Source organism: Agelaius tricolor, unplaced genomic scaffold, assembly GCF_023055355.1.
Source record: "Agelaius tricolor isolate 1412-34295 unplaced genomic scaffold, bAgeTri1.0.p SCAF_11, whole genome shotgun sequence".
NCBI lineage: Eukaryota > Metazoa > Chordata > Aves > Passeriformes > Icteridae > Agelaius > Agelaius tricolor.
The window spans coordinates 7,512,728-7,529,853 of NW_027269271.1; the positions used below are offsets into that span (position 1 = coordinate 7,512,728).

Genomic DNA, 17,126 nt, shown 5'->3' on the forward strand with positions numbered 1-17,126 from the left:
CCAGCCCTCTTTTTTGGATAAGATGTTATAAATTAAGAAGCAAGAGTTCTGTAGAGAAAGCACTGCTCTTACTCTCCCTACTCAAGCAGGATTCTTGCTCTTCCAAGTGGACTCCAGACTTCATGCATTTCTTTCCCTCTCTCCCTTCCTCCCCCAACCCTTGATGACAGTATTTGGCAGGAACTTCTAATTAAAAAAAAACAAGCACCCAGACTGCCTTTGTGCTACCCCAGCAAACCTCTCTGGGGAAATGATGTTCTTTGCTCAGCAATTCCTGTTCAGCACAGAATGCTAGCACGAGGAAAGCAGCTGGAGTGATTTCCTATTCTCCATTCAGGCCTGGCAGCCTCAGAACAAAGCCTTACAAAAAGAGAGGCTGAAACCAGCAGAGAATCACTGACAAAGAAGTGCACAAGGAACTCTGGTAAAGTGTTATTTCCAGCACTCACAACAACACAGGACTCAGTGACATCTTGAGCCACCAGAGGCCTGGAAAAGCCAAGGGATGGTTGTGGATAATTCTGTGGCTGCAATCCCAACAGCTGCCATGCAGGCACGTAAGGATATTGTCCAGTTTAACCTGGACACCAAGAGATTTACTGCAAATCCCTTTCCACAAGCAATTCTAACAATGCAGCTATGGCCACATCTCCCAAGCCTTCAAGATTGTTTTGATGGACATCACTTTTTTCCCTGAGAAACATAATGTCTGTTTACAAGTGCATGGAAAGCCAAAGTTTAATCCAAGGATTACAGCCATTAAATCCTCCTACTCTCAAGCAGACCACTCCCCAAGCTTTAATTTGAAAATCCATATATTACTTGCTAATTTCCTTATGATTAAACACCAAAATCCAAAGCATCTGAGGTCATAGCTGAGTTCTGGAAGAGTCTCAAGAGTTAAATCTCCAGGGAAGTCAGGCAAAGCTGATAATTGGGTTCAGACAGGGGTATATATTTGGGTTTTTATGACAGTGATACTGGATAACACTCCAGCCTTGCATTTTCCCCTCTTTTTCATCTTCACTAATTTCTTCCTTTTAAGAAAAGGTGACCTTTTGCCTCTCATCACTAATCAGATCTAGATAACACTAACTAACCTTTGCAACAGCCTGGCTACTGAAGGTTTAGTGAGGGGGAGAAGGGAACGGTGTTGCCCCTCCAAGGCAATTTAACTCCAATTTGAAGGTCTGGCCTTTTCCTGAGGCTGTGTCACCACAACACTCTCACGATTGCATCTCTATAACAGGATGGGTCCCCTTCCTCCTCTCCCACCTCCCTTTCTTTAATCACCGTGGATTTCCTTCCCTGTAACCTTGTTGCCAGCTCTCAGCCTACTCCATGGACAAATGACAGATTCCTCTAGGTCAGGCTGCAGCTGAGGGACGAGGAAAGCAGTTCCTCTAATATTTAGTATTTAGACAAGAAGGATGGAAAAAAACAATCCAAAGGAACATTCAACTCATTAAATGTTGATTAACATAAAAATAAATTAAAGGAATGCCCTGCATGTAACATAGAGGGCATTAATGAACCTGTTCCTACATGTTTAATCAAAAGTCTTAAGAAAATACATGTATCACATCCATGTTATGACTAGTTCCAGGAGCAGCCCTCTCCCAGAACAATCCTATGGCAGCAAATCCTCTGCCTGTGCTAACCTGCCCTCTCTAATCTCTGTTGGTCTCTGTGCTCATACAAGAACAGAATACACCACCCAGATCAAACACAGATATTAAACAGGTACACTAAAAAAAGAGAATCCACAGCAAAACTTAATTAGTCTCCAGGGGAGGGACTATGGAATCCCTTCTCAGGACATTATTGTGCTTATTGTGCTGCTGGAAAAGTATCTTATCTGGGTCACTGTTTTGCCTTTTCCTGCTCAATTATTTGAGGAATTGTTTTACAGGCTCCTTTGAAGATGGTATTCAGGCCAGCAACAGTGCAAAGTGGGGAAAAGGGTATCTTCAAAAATGGTTAATGAAGACCAAAAGGGAATTTTTGCAGTTTGTCGTGTTTTCACTGCAAATAAAGGTGCCATTACAGCTGGGAGAGGACCTACACAATGATAGCTCAAAAAGGCCATTATGGCTCTCAAATAATGGATTATGAACATACTTTGGTTTTAATCCTCCATCTTTCAGCCATAATCCAGAGCAGTAAACCCTGAGCCTCAGTACTCCCTGCCCATGGCAGGCAGCTGGAACTACATGACCTTTAAGGTCCCTTCCAACCCAAACCATTCTGTCACTCCCTGACAGTCCATTTACCTCCTGCAATTACTTTGTTGCCCTTAAGCCAATTTCCAGCAGAAAAATGCCAGCAGTCCCCAAGCTACAGCCACAGCTACAGCTGGATTGCAGCTTCCCAAGCTGAGGCAACTTTGGTGGAACATGTGACATATCCTAAATTCCTCCTCTGTCAAGGAGGTGGGTGGTCCTGCAGGTAGGGCTGATACAGGAATAAATTTTCCCACCTGCTGTTTTCCTCATAATAAGAAGGGTGGTGGTGGGTGTAATATATGTGTATATATATGTGTGTGTGTGTGTCTATTTTTTTTTCAGGGCTGCTGTTTTCTATTAATAGGAACCTCACAAAGCTGTGTCATTTCCTAATTAATAATAGGATAATTATTATCTATACAGGCCAACTTAAAAAAAATCATTTATACTTTAGAGCAGTGTTTTCATTTTGTGATTCAATATCTTTGTTAATATACAAAAGGTCATGTAGAATGGGGCAAGAGATATATAGAATGTGTTTGCCCAGGAAACAGGGGTTCTTTAATGGAATCATGAAATGGGTTGGAAGGGACATTAAAGATCATCTCATTCCACCCCTGCAGGCACATCATCCCCTATCCCAGGTTGTTCCAAGCCCCATCCAACCTGGCCTTGGACATTTCCAGGGATGGAAGGGATGCAGGAATGGGATATAATCACTTATGAGTCACTTGGAAAGGGGAACCTGTGCAGCAGAGAAGTACCTGCAAAGCATTGGCCTGGTTTTTGGTACATAAGCAGCAAGGCAAAATGAAAACCCCAAAACATCCAAATATAATAAACTGTCTGAAGAAAAACATTCATTAAATCAAACACACAGCAAGTACTACACATTTATAGAGAAAGAAATGCATCTTGCCTTCACTTGTGCAGTCTGACTCCATTCAGAGCAAAGCTGCCAGAAGCAGCTTAAACCCAAATTCCATATTGATGTAAATGAGGATCATACCTGCAGCAGCCATAGAACAGGGGCTGCCAGACCCTCAGCTCCTGGGCAGGACTTGCCCACCACGGGTGCTGCATAACTCAGGCAGGTCTGAGAGTCTCCAAATGCCTGAAAATGGGCACACAGAGCTGCCCTACACATAGCACAGGAGTTGGAGTGAATTCCCCTCCTCCATACTGGATATATCACTGTATTCAACCATGACATAAAAGAAAAAAGTTGGCTTTCCTTCCTCTTAAAAGGGGAAATAGCAATACCCTGAAATCATATGGCTTCCAGGCAGCTTCCCAAGCACACTTTATTTTCATTGACTAAAGTAATGCACAACAATGGCAATTGAAAGCAGATTTTCCTACACTATAGAAAGTCTTATTCTATTAGAAAATAGCAGGTCTTAAATCATGTTATTTAGCCAACACCCATCCCTGCATAGTGAAAGAAAATGGGGTATCCAGATAGAGAAATATGAGTTGTGTGGGATGCCCCACCTCACAGCATCCCTAGCAACTCTGGGTGTTCCCAAAGTACTCCAAACTCTGCCTTCTCTTTTTTTCTTGACATACAGCCAGCATTTTTCAGTTTGATAGGAATCACCAGGCAGCTGCTCTGGAAGGAGAAGATGGTGGTGTAATTACTGCCCTGGTAATCAGGATTTGCCTGGTTTACTCTGTGAACACAGTCACAGCTCCAGTGGGTTTTCTGCCAGCACAGCTCTCCTCATTCCTAGAGAAGAGCCTGAAAAGAGACAGGTGGAAATGTGATCAGATTTGGACTGAACATTGGTGCAATATTCTACATGTACAAGGCTCATAGCTCACACCAAAATTAAAATTACCCTTACTGTCTGTCTCATAGCACTTAGGCCAGTAATTGCTAAAACTTTCCCTGCTCCTGTGCCTCTGGAAATCATCCAAACTCCACTGATCAGCATGGAAGCAAATCTGTGTGCACACTAATCATTTGACCCCAAATCTTAAATTATTTTCTGAACTGATATTTTCTAGGAATAAAATATGTCTCTTTGAGTCCCAAGAATCATCTTCATTTTAAAGGGAAAGAAGATGAAGCAGAATATCATATATATATATATATATATATATATATATATGTTACATATGTGTGTGTGTGTGAAGTCTATGTTATGTGCAATATAGGAAAGGTCTTGTCTCCTTCCATCTCTAAACTTTCATTTTCTTCCTCCATATTTTCCATCTGTAAACACAGGCTCTTGGCAAGTTCCCTGGCTCTTTCTTAGGGCAAGAGGAAATCTGTCCAATTGTTTGACAAACAAAACATCCTGATAACATTTTATAATTAATATGTAAGAATTTCTCCGCCTGTAATCTCTGATCTGGCCACACTCAATAGAATGGGATTATTTTTTCTTTTAATAATCAAAATCCAGGGTTATTTCTATAATTTTTCCTTATGATTTTTGCTGTGCTAAAATTTAACGTGGTTACTCTGTCTATGGCATGTAAATGTCCTTATTTGTCATTTCCCTTACAGACTGCTTGCTGCTCTGTGGGTTTCAATTCTCTCCTTAATGGATAGAATTCTACTCTTTTAATTCTACTCTTAAAAGACAGAAAATGGAAAAACACATCTTTTTAGGTATATAGAAAGGAAAACAATCAAGATAATGAAGCCCTGGAAAAATCTCTGGAAGTGAGGTGATAATTCCAATCACTTTGAGGCTAAACAAGCCACCTGAGGCAAATTTACTGGAATGGTTTTGTGAAGGTCTGACTTTCACAGGAGCTCAAGCAGGAAACATTCCCAGCTCAGGACCTAAACCTGGCTAATCTTTATGGCCCCTTGGCAGAGTGCAGAGCGCCAGGGCCCCGATCCAGAGCCAGGAGCAGTGCTCCTGTGGCATGAGATATCCCATATCCTCCTGTGTTCAATGAGCTGGAGAGCAGGCAGTGTGGTTCAAATGGTCTGGATATGGTTATGAGCAGCTGTGGACAGATCTTGCTTCTCCCCTCAGATCCTTTGTTTCTTATTTTTTAAACTTTAGGGCTGCACAGGAACATCAAGTCTCCGGCTCATTACGGGGCCATGTGACTGCTCTGGACTTTGAACTCAGATAAACTCCCTACTGAATGAAAACGTGTAAAATGCTTCCAGCAGAGATTCTTTTGCACCAGGCTGTACTAAGAAATGCAGTAGAATTTCAACACTCACATTTCAGAGGCACAAAAAAGAGGAACCGTCCTCGTCCTGAGTGCAGTGTTCAGGGGAAGCTCCAGAGCGTGTCTCCCTTTTCTCCCATACACACAGCAACAGTTACACCAGCCTGTGGAAGCAGATCATGGCTTAGTTTGGGGAATAAAACATCCTGATTCCATCTAATCATGCATCAGCTTGTCTAATCAATGCACACAATTTTGCTTCCAAAAGACATCTTCAGAAATCCCAAAATCACATTTAAATCAGTAAAATCAGGTCAAAATTGGCCACATTGGGATGGATCAGAATTTCTGCATGCTTTTTAGCCTGGAGAGATACCAAAGTTTATCTAATATTTGGATAAAGAAAAAGAAAATCCCAGCCCTGATCATTAGGGTGTTTTTCCCTAGGTGCAGACCATATGGCTTGGACCCTGGCTCACTTCCAGACAGAGTCATTAGAGACTGTTTTCCCTGTGGTTTTCACTGGATAAAGCATTCCTCTCCAGTTCTTCCTGTGAACATTTGTACCTTGTCATGGGCACTAATCAGTACCTCCTGCCCTCTGCCCCAGACAGGCATTTTAGCAAAAAGTTAAATAATTTCTTAAAGTTGTATTATATCCCAGTCCCTTCCAAATACAGTTGGGAGGGGCAGAGATAGAATATAATTTTAAGTATATTTGGAGAGAAAGATGAGATAGAGAGACAGATAAACAAGGATTTGTTAACAGTCATTTTGAGTTCCTAGGGATCCATTAGACACTATCTCCTGTATCAGAATGGTGGCTCATGGAGAGGAACAGCATTGGCAAAGGAGCCAAAGGCTGATGCTGCACATCCAGAAATGCACTTTGGTTGTGGGAACACTCTTCCAATTAATCCATACAACAGGGTAGTTTGGGATTTGACTCCCATCCTGTAAGGATGTGATACTGTTGATTGAGGAGATTGAAATTTTGATGGGTTTTGATCAGGGCAAAGCACCAAGCAAAGAAAAAGAGGCAAGTTTCAGGGGGAGATGTAAAATTTCCAGTGCCTCTGGTTGAAAAGCTCTAGAGAGCTGGAGAGGCAATCAGCTCCATCCAGCAGAAAACGACACACATCCCTGAGGTGCGACATTGCCATCCTGTGGCCATCCCAGCTCTGCAGGAACACCAGCAGGGACAGCAGGAGCCGGAACGCTATCCCACATTGGCAGCTTTTCCAATTGTCTCTAGCACCGGCAGCCTGCAGGAGAGCGGGCGGGGGGTGACACCCTCTCCTGACACCCCTCTCCAAAGAAAAACACTCGTTTCTCCAGAGCTGCCCTCCCTTATGCCAGGGAGCAGAGGCAACCTCTATTTCCCGAGGCACAGCACTGCCAGGGTGACACTGCACAGAACAGAGCACAACTGACCACCCAAAATGTACAGAAACACCAGAAACGACAAATGGAACATTCCTGGTGTCAGGAAGCAAATCTTGAGGAGAATTCTGAATGAGAACAGCACAATGGCCTGGATCAGGAAGGAACTAAAGCACATATATATGCAAAAATATATGAGGACAATATACAGAAGTTAGTATAGAGTCAGGAGTGGAAAGCAAAGCAAATTAACTAAATTATAAATTCGTGGAAAAAATTAAATACTGACAGAGGGCAAACCAGGGTGGAATGCAGAAGTGAGCTGTGATAAAATATGCAGATGGCAATGTTTTACAGTGGAGCAGTAACAGAATTAAACTCGATCCAGGAATGATGAGGGACAATGAGAGCAACAAACATAATTTCCTTCTTGAGCCAAAAGCTGTTCATCCATACAAAATTCGTGTTTGCCCTCCTCTGGCACCCTGGTACAAATCATGATTGAGCTTACTCACAGAATGTCCCAGTGCTTCCTGGAATTACAGCCTCAGGGAGGGGGACACAAACTTCCTAAGAAAGGGGAAACCTTGGTGCAGAGGTACAACAGGAGTTTTCTGTCCAGCTGGCACATCAGGCAGATAAACACACAGATCATTTGGAAAGAAACTCAGCTGGACATTCCAACACCCAGATTTCAGCTATAACAATCTTGTGGCAAAACTTCACTAATAAAAAAGGGCAATAGTATCACTTGATAAATGAAAGAAAAAATATTGACAGGCACAGAACAGCAACTCAACTCCCACAGATGCCTGGCCCCACAAAGGGAAATTCTGTTTGTGTTCCTGTCTCCCAGAAACTGGCACCTGGAAACATCTAAAAGAATCTGCCTGCTGTCACCATCTCAGCTGGGAAAGATCCTTCTGCACTGAACTGCCCAGAGCAGGGAGGAACCTTCTTCTGCACCACAGAATTTGCAAAGAAAGATTGCAACAGCCCTACACTGGAAAGTTAAAAAGCCACTGAAGGAAATCAGATAAATATTTGCTACTACCCTGAGCTGGACTTGCTGACATGATAATTATGCCTTCTTAACTTCTTTTTTTTTATGGAGTTTGCGTGGTTTTTTGCCACATTGAATCATGGAATCACCTGTAACAATCCTGAAAAGTGTGGCTGTTACTACTGAGCAGTTTATCCTCTCTAGGGTAAAAGAGAAATTTTTACTTGTTTTTTTAGCAAAAAGGCTGATTTGTGAATAATGGCCCCAGGCTTTAAGAGTTTTATTCTCTGTGTCATCAAGTTTCCATATGTTGCTAGAAGATTCAGTAGCTTTTTGAAGAGACTGTCCACTATTATTTATGTATAACACACTTTGTGTGTGGCATCACAGGGGCAGCCCCTTCTCACCCAGCTCTGCCAGCAGGTACACAAAACCAACATCAAATTAACCTAACAAGAACTTAAACATCTCTTAGGACAGCCTTTCCCCAAGGAAAGCAGGGGATACCAGCTGGACAGCAGAATTTAAAGGCTTTTTCCTCTCTCAGCCAGCCTCCCAACAGCCTTTCCCACCCATCTGCTTCCCCTGATGTCTCCCAGCCAAGGAGGGCTTTCCCCAGGTGCATTTCTGCCCTCTCAGAGGGAACAGAAATATACCAGAAAATACCCCAGACCCAGAAATATAGTAAGGCATTTTAAAATGCCAAAGGAACAATTCAGTGGAAGTGCTCATTCTGAAGTGTTTCCCTATGGCACACACCTGCTCTGAGGATGGCACAGATCCATCCACTTTTTGGTGTGGAACTGAGATCACAGATGGCAAAAAACACCAATAAAGCCCCCTCCTGCCAAATTTAACCCATGGAATAACTGTGCATCTCAAATAATGGATTATGAACATACTTTTGATTTAATCCTCTACCTCTTAAACCAGAGCAGTAAACCCTGAGCCTCAGTACTCCCTGCCCATGGTAGGCAGCTGGAACTACATGACCTTTAAGGTCCCTTCCAACCCAAACCATTCTGTCACTCCCTGACAGTCCATTTACCTCCTGCAATTACTTTGTTGCCCTTAAGCCAATTTCCAGCAGAAAAATGCCAGCAGTCCCCAAGCTACAGCCACAGCTACAGCTGGATTGCAGCTTCCCAAGCTGAGGCAACCTTGGTGGAACATGTGACATATCCTAAATTCCTCCTCTGTCAAGGAGGTGGGTGGCCCTGCAGGTAGGGCTGATACAGGAATAAATTTTCCCACCTGCTGTTTTCCTCATAATAAGGAGGGTGGTGGTGGGTGTAATATATGTGTATATATATATATATGTGTGTGTGTCTTTTTTTTTCCAGGGCTGCTGTTTTCTATTAAGAGGAACCTCACAAAGCTGTGTCATTTCCTAATTAATAATAGGATAATTATTATCTACACAGGCCAAGTGTAGCTTAAAAACAAGTAACAGTCAGGCTGTGGCTATTTTTTAACCTCCAAGGTCACTAGGTGCTGTTGGAGTAGGAGCTCCCTGAGCAGTCTGGGCAGGGCAGCTCTGACCTCACCTGGAGCCACACAGCTCCTGCCCAGCCTGGTGCTGTCCTGGGGGAACAGAGAGACCCAGGCAAGCTCGGGAAGAGCCTCGTGGGAATCTCATGGAATTTAACAAAGCCAAGAGCTGGTGCTGCACCTGGGTCAGGGCAACCCCTGGGGTCAGTGCAGGCTGAGAGGAGCAGATGGAGCAGCCCTGGGAGAAGGATTGGGGGTGCTGGGGGTGAGAGCTGGAGCTGCCCCAGCCCTGAACCCCTGCCCTGGGCTGAGCCCCAGCCTGGGCAGCAGGGGAGGGATTGGGATGGTGCCCCTGAGCTCAGGTGAGACCCCACCTGCAGAGCTGCCCCAGCACAGGCAGGAGCTGGAGCTGCTGCAGAGAGCCCAGGGCAGGCACCAGCATGGGCAGAGGGATGGAGCAGCTCTGCTGGGAGGAAAGGCTGGCACAGCTGGGATTGTGCAGCCTGGAGCAGCTTTGGGGTGAGCTCACCGGGGCCTTGCAGTGCCTGAAGGAGCTGATGGGAGTACCCGACTTCAATTCCAGTATGGGCCATTTACTTAAGAATTGGATTCAATGATGCTTGTGGGTCTTTTCCAACTCAGAATATTCTGTGAATCTGTGAAACTTCACACTGAAAGTGAGTAGGTTTAGATTGGCTGCTGGGAAGCAGTTGCTCCCCGTGAGTGAGGGCCTGGTACAGGGTGCCCAGAGAAACTGTGGCCGCCGCATCCCCGGCAGTGTCCGAGGCCAGGCCGGACGGCGGCTGGAGCTGCCTGGTTCTGTGGGAGGTGTCCCTGGCCGGGCAGGGTGGGCTGGGCTGGGCTCGGAGGTCCCTTCCAGCCTCCTCAGGCTCCGCTCGCTGACAGCGCTGCCGCTGCGCCGGCGCCGCTGGGGCGGGGCGGGGCGGGCCGGGCCGGCGGCGGCTGCGCGGGGCGGGCGCGGCCATGGCGAAGCACACGGTGTCCTCGGCGCGGTTCCGCCGGGTGGACGTGGACGAGTACGACGAGAACAAGTTCGTGGATGAGGAGGACGGGGGCGACGGGCAAGCGGGACCTGATGAGGGCGAGGTGGACTCGTGCCTGCGACAATATCCTGAGGGCAGCGGCGGGGGCGGAGCGGGCGCGGCCGCCGCCGGGGCGGCCTTATAGGGGAACATCCGCGAGCGGCACCGCGGCGGGCGGGAAGCGCTGGAACGGGAGAGGGCTGAAGGGGAAAGGGGCAAGGGGCTGGCAGGACAAGGGAGGACGCTGAAGGGGGAAGGGGCTGACAGCAGGAAGAGGCTGAGGGGGAAGGGACTGGCAGCAGGAAGATGCTGAAGGGGAAGGAGCTGGCAGCAGGAAGAGGCTGACAGCAGGAAGAGGCTGAATGGAGAAGGGGCTGGCAGAGGGAACGGGAAGAGGCTGAAGGGGGAAGGGGCTGGCAGAGGGAAGAAGCTGAAGGGGCTGGCGGCAGGAGGGCGGCCCAGCTTCCTCCCCTGCTCGCAGCAGCCGCAGTGCCCCAGGGCTGCGCTCAGGGAGGTGTCCTGGGGGATGCACACAGGAGGTTCCTGTGCCCAAAGAGTTCCCCGTGTCTGCTACCAGGGCTGCCTTGCCCAGCTGGCCCTTGGTCACTTTTCCCTGGGCTGCTGGGGCTGGATATGACAAGCCGGGACCTGTTCTCGAGGGCTGCAGAAGCGATGGGTAGTGGTTTCTTTTGTTTTGACGCTCATTCAGGGAAAGGCCTAGGAAGTATTCAACAGTCCTGGAACTATACAGCTGCTTGTTGATGCAGCTCCTGCCTCAAATGGCCTGAAAATTGCTGTCTTAGGCTGTAATGTCTTCTTAGCTGGTGAGGCAATCCGTGCATCAGAGTGTTTTCAGTCATGCACAAGCCAGCTACTGATACAGCTGTCCTGGTACTTGATGTCCATGTACTTGGTGTCTGGTCCTTAACCATCTGGCACAGGGAACATGATGGCTGCACTGCAGGCAGCTCTGAAGAACCCTCCCATCAACACAAAGAACCAGGCAGTGAAGGTAAAATAGCGACTGCTCGCTCATGGGTTACTCCCTAAAAATCCTCTCCTGTCTCTGTTATTTCTGTGCTACTAGTTGTACCTTGAGGAGGTCAGAGGAGCACAATTTAGGGTATCCCCTGGTGTTGACACATCCATGACCACAAGTGTTTTAATCTTGTTCAAAATACTGTAGCTCAGGTACAGTGCTGTGCATGTACCTTTACCTTGGTGCTGGATCAGGGGTGGTTCTCCTGCCAGTGCTGGTTGTGCTTTGTGTGCCCAGGTGTCACCAGGTGCCTGTGTCTGACTCAGACCAGACATGGCAGCTCACAGATGTGATCGTTGTGTGCTCAGGGAACCAGGCTTGCAGTTCTCACCTCTGACTAATGAAACCACCAGCAGTGAGCCTACAAAAAAGGAAGAATTGTTTTTTGTCACATCCAATCAAAATGAGGCTGTTAAAACCTCAGGAGAAGCAAGCCCTCCCCCTGTGACAGTGTGGGAGTCTGCTGGGTACATGCATTTCTGACTGTCCCCAGCATGGATCCTGAATAGCTCATGATTGCACTGGTGGGAGGAACAGGCTGATAAGATATGGCACTGCCCAGCTGGTGAGTGCCTGCAGTCACTTCTGCCTGCCCAAGGAGAGGCCCAGGGGCATGGTTCCCTGCTCCATGGTTCCTGGCAGAGCTGTTCCTGCAGCCCCAGCCCTTTCCTGAAGGGTTTTACAGAGCTCTGAGAACGCTGTTACAAATAGAGCTGTATAGCTTTGTCCTCACATTAATGACCTGTTTCCATTAGCCTCTATTGAAGGATTTAAGAATATGGTGGAATTGGTGGTGGAATTGAAGAGGGTAGAATGACTGAACATTAATACCTGCCTTAATTTTTTGTTACCTTAAAACTTATATTATTTTACTTACAGTCATATGAGAAGTCTTGCTAAGCCAAGTGATTATGGGATGATACATCGGGCAGGAAAACTGACATCCATAGTTTCTGTAGGGGGAAGGTGCCTGAGGTGTTTGTGTGATGGAATCATTCAAAAGTCCAGCAATCCTGAGACATTCTTCTCTCATGCTGCCTCAGTTAGTGATGGATGAACAGGAGGAGGTGCTCCTTGCTGGTGACATGGCTAATTGCTGCTGTAAGCACACCTCACACATTCCCAGGCCTGAAATGACATCCAGATCAATGGTTATTAATTCTTAATATTAATGGCCAGTCTGCATCCAGTGTGCCTGGGACTGCTTGGAAAGCACGTGGCTTCCAGCAGTCATCTCTTCCAGGCTGCCAATGGCATTTCCCTGGATCACATCAATGGCTGTGTCATGTTAAACAGAGGTATGGAAAATCTCTGGTGGGAAGGAGGGCCAGACAAGCATTTGATTGTTATAATTATTTTGGAACTTGATAGATCTTGAGCTTCCATACGAACATTTACTATTTAACCATAATTAAGGAGTGCAGAATTGCAAACACTAACAGAGGCAGAAAAACTAAAGCGGGACAAGTGTGTTCAACTCTTACCTTGTTTATCCTTGGGAGGACATGTTTGTTGTACCTTACTGTGACAAGCTCTTCACACACAGTCCTCTTCAGAGATGTTAAAGATAAAAATGCTCTAATTCATTTTGTCTGAGAGAGAAGCAGTGTTTGGCTGTGCCTCACAGCAGGATGGTTGTGTGTGTGCCTGTGTTGACAGGACCGTGCTGAGAGCATTGTGCTGAAGGTGCTCATCTCCTTCAAAGCCAACGACATTGAGAAGGCGGTGCAGTCACTGGACAAGAACGGGGTGGACCTGCTCATGAAGTACATCTACAAGGGCTTTGAGAGCCCCTCTGACAACAGCAGTGCTGTGCTGCTGCAGTGGCACGAGAAGGTGAGTGCATGGGGACAGCTCCTGCCAGAGTTTCCTGAGCCTGGCAAGAACCCCCCTCCTGGCTGGTGAGACTCAAGTGCCAGATTCAGGCTGTGAATCTGGAGCTCACAGCTGAGTTAAACCTCCTGCCCACTGCTGCTTCCTTGAGTAAACACCCAACAGTCAAAATTGGGGTTTCTCTTAGACTGAGGCAAACAAAATAGTTTCATCCAGTGATTCAAGGAGAATTTCTTTCCTGGAGGGAAGCAAAATTTGCAGCTTGGTTATGCAGGGAAATGAAAGCTTAATTAAAGTTAAAAAGCTTTCTTGAAATTGAATGTGATTATCATACCCTGGCACCCTGGCTGCTGGTGTTTCATGGAGGGCAGGCAGATACCCATGTGCAATATAAATGTGGTCCACGTAATTTCATAGACTCCCAGAATGGTTTTGGTTGGAAGGGACCTCGAAGCTTATCTCATTCCATAGGCAGAGACATCTTCCACTAGCCCAGGTTGCTCCAAGCCCTGTCCAACCCAGCCTTGGACATTTCCAGAGATGGGGCAGCCACAGCTTCTCTGGGCATCTTGTGCCAGGGCCTCCCCACCCTCACAGGGAAGGATTTCTTCCTCATACCTACCCTTACTCCCTGTCAGTTTGAAGCCCTCTCCCCTCATTCTGTCACTCCAGGCCATGTCCCAAGTCCCTCAGCATTGCTCTTGTCAGCCTGTTGGGGTCCTGGCAGGGAGCTCCAGGCTGCAGCTGCCCTGGCCTGCTGTTCACTGCCACGTTTCCTTTCCCAGGCGCTGGCTGCCGGCGGCGTGGGGTCCATCGTGCGTGTCCTGACTGCCAGGAAGACAGTGTGACTCCAGCAGGGAGCGTTGGTGTGACTCCAGCAGGGAGCACCAGCCCTGACCCCCCGGCACGGCCGCCCCCGGGCAGCTCTGCCCCCAGCTTTGCCTTCGCCCTGCTGCTTCTGTCATACCCCACCAATGATGCATCGTGATCTCTTCTGCAGTTCAATCCTGGAAAATTATGAAGGTGCAATTTTACTTCTAACAGGAATCTTTGGTACTCGCCAGCCTTTCAGTGACATATTCAGTGATGTAAACAATTTGGTGTTTAGAGTGATTTGCATTTGTGTGTAATTGTGGCAGATTTGGACCTGACTCTGAGCAAGTGCTGAGGGACACAGGGCAATGTCTTAATTTTTTGCTAGCCAAGCAGCATTTTGAGCTAAAATCTTGTATTTGAGAAGTGGGGCAGCTATTATTAACACAGGTAACTGGACCATGTTGCCTTTGGTCAACCTCTGACCCTACATCTGTGAACAGGAGAGAAAAAAAGCTCTTTTCCAACCCCAATTATCATTCCAGAGAGCTGAGTATTTTCCTTAACCTGCTCAGGTTCTTGCCATCAGTCTGATGCTGGGTCCACAGTGGGAAGGTCACAGTGGGATGGAGTTGTCCATCATGCAGTTTGGAAAAAAGGTTAATGGTCCATTTACACTGGAGCCCAGCCCAGTGAACTCTTCTTATTTTGGGGAGCAAAGCTCCTGAGGAGAAGAAGAAAAAGCAGCTTTTACACAGCAAATCACCTTTCAGCAATTGGAAAGTGATTTGGTTTTGTCAAGCACAACTAAATGGCTGCTTGGGGTAGTGTGAGAAACATATCCTGGTATGGACACCATCCTTGCAGAGCCTCCCCTATTTTGTTTTCTGGTTGTGTAGGGTCTGTAAGGATACCAAACAGTTCACATTCCTGTTGCATTGTGCCTCATCATGTTAGCTAGTGGGCCAGTCAGGTTCCCAAATAAAGAGAATTTTAAAGAATTAGGAAAGCCCAGGGCATCCCAGACCACGGATCACCGTAGAAGGTTTAGGGCCAGGACTGAAATATATGTGTTTTAATTTCACTATTTTACTACAGTTCAGTTGTGTAAAACTGTTGGGGACCTTGTGAAATCTTTGCTGTTTTTTGATATCTGCTTTGTTTTTGTAATAATAATAAAGACCAGACAATAAATCATCACTGAATATTTACTCACTGTGTCTGACATGCCTTCAGTGGAGACAGGAACCAGCGTGGTTGCCCCTAAACCATTCAGTGCCTCCCAAATTCTCTTCCTAGGATGCTTCTGCTTGCTCACTGCCTCCAGAAGAACACAAGCACAACCACAGGAGGCACTGAGATCACCAGGTGGGAGACCCAACCTTGCTAGGGTCAAGATAAGGCATCCAGCTTTCACCCATAGATCTGCACAGAAATTCTCCTGGTCATGCAGCCAGAGTTCCGTCCTTACAGCTCTGCCAGGGACTGTGATTGGCTCCTCTGGTTCTTTCTGCTTGCCCAGATCTGGGTTAAGACATCAATGAACCTCATTTAAAAAAATAAGCTGTAATCCCAGAGAAGTGGAAAGTATTTTCCAAAGCAATTGATGCCAAAGCAGATCAGCTGCCTCTAGATGGCATTAGATAAATGAAGTGTATAAATGGAGTGGTCTTAAGGTTCTGCAGATCCCTTTGGGTGAGGCTGTGATGGATTTAGGAACATTTACAGAATAGTACATCCATGTTTCTGTTCAGGGATGTGCTAAAACATATTGAAGTGGGGATAGGGCAGGATTTGCAGGGGCAGCTCTGCTGGTGATGAGTGACAGGAAGGGAAAAAGTAAATCTAGCCTTAAAAAACAGCCTCTTTCCTCCAAATCGTGCCTTGCTTGCATTGGTGGATGGTATAGGCACTATGCCAGGGGTTCAGATTCCTGCTAGGAGAAGGAAGCCTTCAATGGAGAACTTCATGCAGGTCAGACTGGGAAGGGTGACAGGGTTTGCAGAGCTCTGCTGCCTTCAGCTTTAGCCAGAGCACGTGGCAATGGCACCTTCTCATCACCTCCTGCTTTTGTGCCAGTCGAGACCTGCTGCTGTCCTCACATTCACCTCAGTGTCTGCCTCCATTTGGGAAAAGAGCCAAAACCCCCAGGTCCTGTGCAGAGAGCTCCAACCTGCCTTCCTGGGAATGAGCTGGACATGCTCCTCCACTTCTCCTGCCCAATAAAACTGCTCACCAAAAGATCTTCCCTTGTGCATAATGGGGGGTTCTTTGTGCCTGAATCAGTCTTTTTTTGACTCTTCAGAAATTATGAGCTTGTACATATTGTAGCTGTACAAAGTCAAAGCCTGTGCACTGCACCCCAGCTGGATTTTGGACATTTCTCTATTTCTGACCCACCTATTGGTGAACTGGGTTTGCTGGATTCCAAGTCTTCCACAGGAAATGTCACCATCTCTGTTACTCACTTCCTGTTGGACGTTATCGTAGAAGAAACGAGTTTACCTACTGAGTCAGCTTTGGGCAGAGAAAGGGGAACAAGAGACTCACTCTTGCTAAAAGGGCTGTGTTTATCGCAGCTCTGAAATCTCACTGTTAGCTTACAAATACCCAGGCAGAAAGACAGCTGCTGTGGGCATTACAGTGGGGATGATCCCTCATCCTCCTCCAGCTCCCCTTGTACTGCTTTTGGGATAAACCTGACTGAGCAGTGCCCCAGTTCAGATAATTAAATGAGCAGGAAATTAAGCCTTCAATAAGGTGAACCATTTGCTGCATCATGGTGTCTCCCATCCCTCACAGGAATCAGAAAAGGCACCTGGAGGTGTGTTTTTACACTCAGCATGTTGTTATTCCTGCCCTTTTACCTGGGCATCACGTCAGCTTGCTTTCCTGGAGATCAGAGAGTCTTCCATGCTCCTGTGGGAAGCCCATAGGAGGCAGGGGGGATGCTGAGGGCACACATACAGCTGGAGAGGCAGAGAGCCCCAGGCTGAGAGTTCTGTTTGGTCCTACTTTGGATTAAAACCCCTGTCTTTGCTGCTCAAGGGCACAGGTTTCTCCATCAGCAGTACTCAGAAGTCACCTCCCAGCCTCCCTCCCACTGCTGGAGTTATGTAATTTGCTAGGGAAGTTTTGGTAAAGGCACAAGGGCT

The 17,126-nt window shown here is 46.8% G+C and overlaps 1 protein-coding gene across 1 annotated transcript; it reads left to right on the forward strand.

Moving 5' to 3' along the window:
- The first annotated feature begins 10,176 nt into the window (after nucleotides 1–10,176).
- ARPC5 (actin related protein 2/3 complex subunit 5) lies at nucleotides 10,177–15,182 on the forward strand. The gene is made up of 4 exons (XM_071435968.1): nucleotides 10,177–10,370; nucleotides 11,226–11,298; nucleotides 12,985–13,161; nucleotides 13,944–15,182. The coding sequence occupies exons 1-4, from the start codon at nucleotides 10,228–10,230 to the stop codon at nucleotides 14,004–14,006; spliced, it is 456 nt and encodes a 151-aa protein (XP_071292069.1). The 5' UTR covers nucleotides 10,177–10,227; the 3' UTR covers nucleotides 14,007–15,182.
- The last annotated feature ends 1,944 nt before the right edge of the window (nucleotides 15,183–17,126 follow it).

Coding starts and splice junctions, on each gene's coding strand:
- ARPC5 (XM_071435968.1), top strand. CDS start 10,228: ATGGCGAAGCACACGGTGTCCTCGGCGCGGTTCCGCCGGGTGGACGTG. Junction 10,371..11,225: donor GTGGACTCGTGCCTGCGACA/ATATCCTGAGGG, acceptor ACCATCTGGCAC/AGGGAACATGATGGCTGCAC. Junction 11,299..12,984: donor CAAAGAACCAGGCAGTGAAG/GTAAAATAGCGA, acceptor CTGTGTTGACAG/GACCGTGCTGAGAGCATTGT.